Source organism: Branchiostoma belcheri, unplaced genomic scaffold (assembly GCF_001625305.1).
Source record: "Branchiostoma belcheri isolate BF01 breed outbred unplaced genomic scaffold, Haploidv18h27 scaffold1, whole genome shotgun sequence".
NCBI lineage: Eukaryota > Metazoa > Chordata > Leptocardii > Amphioxiformes > Branchiostomatidae > Branchiostoma > Branchiostoma belcheri.
Window position 1 is genome coordinate 3,370,857 of NW_017802379.1, and position 8,362 is coordinate 3,379,218.

An 8,362-nucleotide genomic window follows, 5' to 3' on the forward strand; every position below is an offset into this window, starting at 1 on the left:
GCAATCGTATGTTGCATCCATATGGTCATCAATCTCGATACAAAGTTTAAACGGGGACGCAATACTTGGCATAAAATAATGAAATAAAACCACCTTAATAACCGTATCAAACACAAGGTGACATGAACAGGTGTGATTATTACAAGCGCATCTCAGCGCTTTTCATCAACAGAGACATCCTGGTGTAATAATCAACATAAGCGCCTCGTGGCGCTTTTGAGAAGGTACCGTAGATGGCATATTCAATCTCGATCTGGCGAAGTTTCGCCCAGCAGACAAATTAACAGAAACTTGCTGAACAAACACATGATAGCCTCGGTTGTGTCGGTAGACTGAAATATCCCAGGTACTTTAATCCCCGTGTAGGTTTACAAGCGCCTTGAATATTGAAGCTTTACAGTTACCCAGGGTGCACCGGGGGCGTCCCACCCAATCAAAAGGTGTCAAACTTGGGCGGAGTCTTCAGTACTTCATTCAAGACCCGGAGAGTGTGTCGGAAGTACGTAGCAGGCAGGAAGACCGTGTTTCACACTGAACCACATCTTCTAACACATCGTGCGAAAAGAAAAACGAAGGCTGGTCGACCACAACTCTTTATCAACGTTTTGTTTGCGGCCAAATCGACGACTGACGTCTAAAAATGGCGATATCGACGGAGCTGGTAACTTTCCTCATCTGGGTCAGCATCTTATCTTCTTCACAAGGCGGCGGCAAGAAGGGACTCGGAGGGATGAATCCACATGTAAGTTCGGCAAATATCATGTATCAATAGTTTTGTTAGATTTGTGCTATATATGTAGGGTTGCACTACAAGGACCGGGTGCAGTTTGGATGGAAAATGTCGTAAAATACCCGACAAAAACGTAAGCGAGGAGAAACATTTCACGACCTTGTATAAATCCTAGGTTGTCGAGTTCGATCAAATCAGTGCCTAGGCTACGTACCACGGGGTTTGAGGTAGGCCAGGCCACCATCTTGTTTTTAATTCTTCAAGGAAAACACTGTGCGGATATCTTTCATTAGCCGTTTTTCTTTCGTATGAGTTCTTTTGATCGAATGATTTCTTGAGATTATTTCATTCTTGATTGAAAGATTGAAGACCGCGCTGGCAATTCCGTACCTTGTAACGTGTTATCTGAGTGTCGGTCCCCTGAAGGGATGTGTCACTGTTGAAGTATGTCTGGGGAAACACGGTCTTGTAGTTTTGATATATTTTTGTCAACACTGCGCGCGAATTTTGCCCCGGGTCCCGAGGTATACTTTAGCTGTTTCTCATCTCCGTGTACTGCCAAGTTCGTGCTAGGCACCCGCGTTCCAAACATTCTCTCCTCGGGACAGAGCATGTCGCCTAAAATTACACCCAGGCCGCTACCAAAGTCGGACAGACGAAAGACTTCTCAGAACACGAAGTCTTACACCTGTGGTCTACCAAAATATCCCCAAGATTTATGTCTTGGGAGAAGGAAGACATCACTCGGTGCACACTCTGTCTCTGTGCTGTTCTCCCTTAGCCTAACCCAATTTCTCAAGCCGCCGTTTTCGATATGTTAGCAACTCCTCCACACGTACCGTCGTCTTGGTTTTATCTAATCGCATTATCTGCCGATTTATTCATCAGTAGACCTGACAGGGGGTTCCCATCTGGCCCGACGACAGGGCCAAGATTAGTTCCATACATACACATCAACCCCATAGAGAGCCCTGTCAAAAGAGCAAGGTCGAAACGCACGCTAAGCACGCAGCTCTGCTGTCCAAGAAATGGTTTCTGACAGCTCTCTATCTTTCCGACTACCTTCTTCACCATTTTCATACCATTCTTTCCCCCTTTTTACTTGTTAAATGCAGTGTGGCGTTACATGGTCATGTTGCCAACTTGCCCTTAGGTTTAGAGTGGTTTCCTGCTCCATATCTTGAACTGTGATCTTTTTATGCTCCCTCAGGAATGTTTGTAATCGATCTTTAAAGCAAGCATATGTCCGGGGATCCGGACATGGTAGCAGAAAGAAACGGAAACGCAGCAGAAGCATGGCTAAGCTCTAAAGACCAGACCGCTGTGAAAGCTCAGTTTTAGTCGGATGTCGGTTGGAGTTTGAAGCTGGTTTTCTTTAAACGTCAGAATGGACAGGAGTACTGAGTAGGAGTTGTAGGGTCTCACGGCGAGTGTTTTCCTTTCGGGTCAGTCCCAATCGCAGGCGGTGCTGGGGTGAAGCGGCGCGCGCGCTACCCCCGACTGTGTGGCGGAAATCAGACCCATACCGTACCTGGGCTAGCGCAGGTCGGTAGCGACTGTAGGAGCAGACGTAAACCGGGATGGTACCCAGGCTAGTACAGTCACTGGTGAATCTTCAAACAGATGTACGTAGAGTGTCGGCTACTATTGTAGTCTATCTGGGTCATACTCATTTACTATGTACGCAAGATAGACGTTAAGAAAGAAACAAACCCAAGCCCCACAGCTGCTTGGAGATCATAGGCTAAGCGGTCTGGAAAACGTCTCTATCTGTCTCTACGGTCGTAAGAAAGACATTTCTATATTGACAAAAATTGTCGTTTTTTTTGCATCATGCTCAAAGACGATTTTAAACGATTCAGAGGAAAAGTAAAAGAAAGTCAAGACTGAATAACAATATCATTACCCCATCAGCATACTAAAACAGGGCAATATGGTATATACAGAAAACTGATTGCTCCAAGAATTACGTAGTATTCAGCATGACACCAACATTCCGAAGAGAGAATCATGTTAAGTCATCCCTGATATGCCTATTAAAGCCCTATTTTCTGAAGCTCTTTATCTAATCTTGGTGCTAATTCTCTTTCGGTGTCGAGTTGCTGATTGGACAGTCATGATACTCAGCGTCAGGGGATAGTTTCGTGCTATTTCTTTATCTTTGAAAGATGTGCTAAGATCTGAATGTGAATACATATGAGTGTGTGACGTTTTTGCGTTAGATATAGATTCAAATCATGGGAAGATGAAGTTCTCATTATGTATATACCAAGACGTACGCCACCATTAGTAATCATTGCATTATATGTCTTATTCATTGTTGTTTGCTGATACAAAAACGTGTACTTTTCAACGTCGATACATTTTTCTGATATCACCGTATTTGAACGGTTAACAGACTTAAAACATAACACTTTTATGCTGAATGTCTTAGATATATATCTCTAGAAGACTAAGTAAGAGGCCAGAGAAAATTATTTATTCCGTCCGAATACGGTTCAGAAAACAGTGAAACATATGGATTATTTCCTGCGTGACGGCCAACAACCCGGCACCTCTTTAACTCCAATTCTCCATCCCAGGTGCTGACGATTGTCATGATTCTGGAATGGCGAAATGTAGACATTTCCATCCCACAAACATTCTCAACACGATCCGGGGAAACTTGTGTCTTGGAGCGCGGCTTGTCTTGGCCCCAACGCCAGTTCTAACTCTGTCACTCCAGCCAAACTATCGCATTCCAGCCAATATTGTTCTGGCTACCGTTAACAGACGACTTTTATCCCCCCGATCTTTGTTGTTGTACCACACAGCGTGTGCTCGCTACACACCAGTAAGATCGCCAACCACGTAAAACAACAGACCGCGGAAAGGAACTAATAAGGCTAATATAGTCCCAAGGTGGATTGTTTTGCGAGGTTGGATGTGGTTCAAAGCTGGAGCGTGATTGCAAGCCGCACTGTGACTGCAAGCAAAATGTAATTTCTGAGGGTAGAAAGTAGGCTTGATTAGCCAATTTTGTGGAGAGGAAGAAAGAGTCACGGCTTTGTTACTAGCCAGGTTAGACTTGATTGGATACTTGGCAGAAGACTTCTCAGTCGGCCACTGTTCGTGGGGAATGTATTATGTAACTATAGTCTCGTTATATAATGTGAACTCTTGCGTGCCACCGTGTCTGCCTAAACAGTTTCTTGTTAGTACGATATTTAATGAGCAGGGGCTTTCAGCCTTTCTAAATTAGAAATAACGGTTACCATTTCATCGACAGTCGGACTGGACCTAAAAAAAGGTTCGAAGTTGTTTCAAGCAGCGTCACAGTGTTGCTGGATAGTTATGTGTAGTAGGGAATATATTGTCACGTCAGAGGGCTCGAAATACCCACATGTGACCCGCGGAAAATGTGATCAAACTGCAGGTAAAATTTGTCATTACAGCTGTGTAGTAGAAACAAGAATCTAGCCATGCAGCATCAGCTACTAACCTAAATTGCCAATAGCAATTACAAATTTATGATGATAAAGACCTTATTTTGTTAGAGAAGGCGTGAGTATTTGCAGCAGTTTTGCCGAATTGCAGGTAAATTTTCTGACAACTTGCAATGTTGTAGGTGACAGGAAAAAAACATTTCGAGTCCTGGTATTCATGTCAGTAAATTGCCCAGACCTCGAAAATGGAAACTCTGTTGCCTTTAATTTCAACGGGAAAGGAAACAGACTTTACCATAAAGAGAACTTCCGTCCGATTCATTACCGGCATAATTAAATTCCTGCTGGGCCCAATGGAAACAGTCTCCAAGCTCGAGTTAGCATTGACCACCGCCTGCGCTAAGGGGGAGGGGGGCTCTCATTATGAGCCGGATGTCTTTAACGTTTTAGTGGCAAGTGTTCATTTAACACGCAACATAGCAATTACTTCTGAGGTCAGATTTTACGATAAGCCATCAATATGAGCGTTTCGTTGCGGTTAACGTTTATATAATTGAGTGTATACAGTGGATTTTTTTTCAGAATTAGAAAATACTTGTTGCCAATGCTTGCAATACTTTGTACCTTGTTCCAACTGTTGATCAATAAAGCTTATGTATTTCTCATATATGTCTGTACGTATTAGAGCAAGAGGAATCCATGTCTTAAGTGTCCAACATTTCGTATGAATGTGTCAAGGTCATTGCCAATGCGTTGGTGGCGTATCACGGTCATTGGGGGAGGGGGGCAACAGGTGAGAAACAGGACCCCAGAGGATTATGGGTAGGGCGTGCGCTATGGAAACGGTGATGGGAAATGGTAACAAACTCTTGTAGCATAAAGAGACCAGTAAGGCAAAGTTCATTTGATTATATGGATGACATCCACTGGGAACCCCAAAACTGATGCGAGCGTACAATAAAATAAAAGTGTGGCCAAAAAAATGTAGCTTTCATTATAAAATATACGTGGTCATGAAGGTTGAGCAGATGGCACAGGGTATGGTATGGCGAATAATCTACTCTTCGAATCCATTTCTTTACACTTTCGTCTTTTTCGTTTGACTTTGACATTCTATGACATTGTTTTCCAATCCTTTTTTTTACAACTTACGGTATAGATTTGCTCATTTTGCAACTGTTTTGTACGATTTACAGTATGGTTGAAAACGTTTTTTATGGAAACGGCCGAAATTCATGCACGCGTGGATGTCATCCATATAATCAAATCAACATGGCCTAATCACATCCATCGTCAGGATATTTTTATCTCCGCGTTCTTCACCGCCAATAACTGTTCTGCATCTGAACATCGTCACATAAAACGCTTTGCCCTTTTCTGGCTTCTTGGCTAGAAGAGGCGAGGCAACGGATATTACAAACTAAATTGGATAATAGCTCACATATTGGAAGGAATATCGCGTTTCATTTTACATTCGCACGAATAAGAACATGGTTTGACAGGGCTCGAACTTCACATAAATATGCAGGTTTAGTGCAGAATTGGAGTTGTGCAGGTGTTTCTGATGTCTACCTGCAGATAGCCTGCACCAGTCGATGTATTAGTATGCGAGCTGTACGTTGATAGTTGTTTCAATGTTATCATCTGTAAAATCCAAAACAAACAGAAGAGAAATAGTTAAAAGTCAGTTTCTTGTTTGATTAAATACTTAATCTATCTTCCCAGCAGAGTGGTTTAGTTAAAAATGTAGTTTGTATGGACTTTTGGTGCAGGTAATTTGTGTGTTGCCTGCTGCAGTGCAACAGTCCATTGTAGGTTTGCAGGAGAAATCCAAGTCTGTACCATAGTAAGTCAGATACATGAATGTGTACAGCTACTGCAGGTGAGTACACCTGGTCCTGGTCTCTAATCGCACCGGTGTCGTGTTAGCTCCCCGTTAATCCAGGGACCCCCACCGACTTCCACCAGATTAACTTATCGGTCATTTCTCGACACTAACGCCTTCTAAGAAGGATGTCTACATGTCATAACCAATGTTCGTTTTAAAACTCAAGTCAATGTTTAGTTATATCGGCATAGGGGAATGCAACAAGGCACTTTACGATTCTGGTTACAATGATTAGAAAGATTGTCAAATGCGTCAAATGGAGTTTGCAAAAGTTAATGAAATTCCTTTGGCTTTAAGAGCTACTGTGGGTCACCTCTGAGTGGTTTAAGATGTCTTTGCCTTGTTGTGGTCCTGTGTGTGGGAATCTACAGTCGTCTATAATCAACAAATTTATCTAAGAAATCAAACCCAACAATAACTACAAATGTATATCTAAAGTAGCATTAGCTGTAGCATTTTTACTGTTAATTGTTATCATGTTCTTGCAATTAGCCCTCGGGTATGGATTTGCAATAAACTTTCGTTTCGTTAATTAATACTTATATAGCTAAAAGAACCAAAGACATCTATCAAATAGAACAGGGGCGATATCCGGGTTAACGTTACCCTGGTGCCAGACTCGTTTCGAGCCGCTAGCCGTTTCCCTACGCTACCGGGGGGAGTTTGGTCGGCCAAACTCCCCCTGGGCTCAGCTCCCCGGTAGCGGTAACTTAGATAGGCGGGCGAAGGGCTCTTGGCTGCCGAAGGGAAACGGCTAACGGCCCGATGCTAGTCTGGCACCCAGGGTAGGTTAACGTGAGTATTAACGAAGCTACACATCGGCACTATCAGCATTGCGCTTCATCTCAAGCATTACCCCACGTCTCCATCAGGCATCAGGCTTTCGACCTGCCATTACTTCCAGGAGTTGCTCACCGCCGAAGTAAACTAGACAGGTGTTTTCCGTATAAAATATCACCGACACAAAATACTAACATGCCAACAATGAACTTTGATCTCGACTGACGCATACGGCAAATTCCACATCATTTAGGGGGCTCCAACGTTACCATGTCACTTGTACTTCGTTCATTACACGTCCACCTTGGGCGAAGCTTGCACGCGGGTGTTCTTGGCATTGGAGGGCAAAACCTGGTGAAGTCACTAGACGGTGCTTGGGAGAAGAATGTTAATTGAAGCCCTTTGACAATTTCGTTATCAACGTTTAAAGCTTTTGCTCTTGTACTTTTTGGGGGGATGTGTACAGGTTGGAATACCGCAACGCTCTCTGGGATTGATGGTGCCCGAGGGGGTGCAGACAAACAGATAGATCGGCACGGCTGATGCACCAATCGTGCAGACCGTTAAGCCCTTAACAGGAATAATTCCACAAACGCCGTGACCTGGACAAACCTTGATTGTCTTCACTAGATAAACACGGGTCTGGCCTGTTAGTACGACGCCTGTGGATGAATGCAAGAAAGCACACAAAACAGATTTAAAAATCAATCAATGTCAAGAACGTAAACATTACAGTACTAGTTGACAATTAGACATTCGAGAAAGGTCCACGTGGACATTGTTTGTCCTAATGGTAAGAAGAGAAGATGACAAATGTAGTAAGTTTGAGTTTTTCAAGAGCTTGATAATTTCACTAGATACCTACATCTAAACACAGAACAGGTTTCGAAAAAATGATCAAAGAATACTTAGTAGTCAAAATGTGAAAGAATACTTTCAAGTTACTTTGAACATGATTCGCATGTAAGCTCCTAGTTGAACAGATACCTGTCAATGGTTAAAAAGACCATTGTATTAATGAGCCTGTTGCGATCGTGAACACGGTGGTCAAATCTGGGCTGCAAAGTTCCCACATGTCATAGAACCCGAACTGTGTTCGATCGTGTTCGATCTGGGGAATTCGAATCGAACCCGCGTTCTATTTCGGGGTCATCTGCGGTCATTTACTATAAAGCGGCAAAACAAGCCTTTCTACCTCCGTGCATTGCAACAGATAAAAAACAACACTTTTCTATAGATACAAGCAGTTTCCTGGACAGTACATGTCCGCTATTATTTTTGGTGGACATGTAACATGTAGCGAAGCTACTGTCGTATCCTTGAGTGACCTTGAATCCTGTAATGATTCTTTACACCAGTATGAATTACACAATGCACACTTTCTGGCGATATGACATGTCTCCAAAACTCGTTCAAACCTGGAAACATGGAGAGTCAAACATACCCCATTTACGGCTCAAAATGACTGTAACGGTTGTCCCGAAAATCGTGTTTTAGGGATTTTTGAAAAATGGCCTCAATTTTGAATTATGGGTAATT

The 8,362-nt window shown here is 43.0% G+C and overlaps 1 protein-coding gene across 1 annotated transcript in view; it reads left to right on the plus strand.

The window, feature by feature from the left end:
• Window positions 1-498: 498 nt before the first annotated feature.
• The window catches only part of LOC109462286 (matrix metalloproteinase-2-like), a 20,646-nt gene continuing 12,782 nt past the window's right edge, over window positions 499-8,362 (plus strand). The window contains exon 1 of the mRNA XM_019758820.1: window positions 499-742. Within this exon, the coding sequence (XP_019614379.1) occupies window positions 641-742 (102 nt within the window). The 5' untranslated portion in view covers window positions 499-640. The remainder of the gene's footprint in view (window positions 743-8,362) is intronic.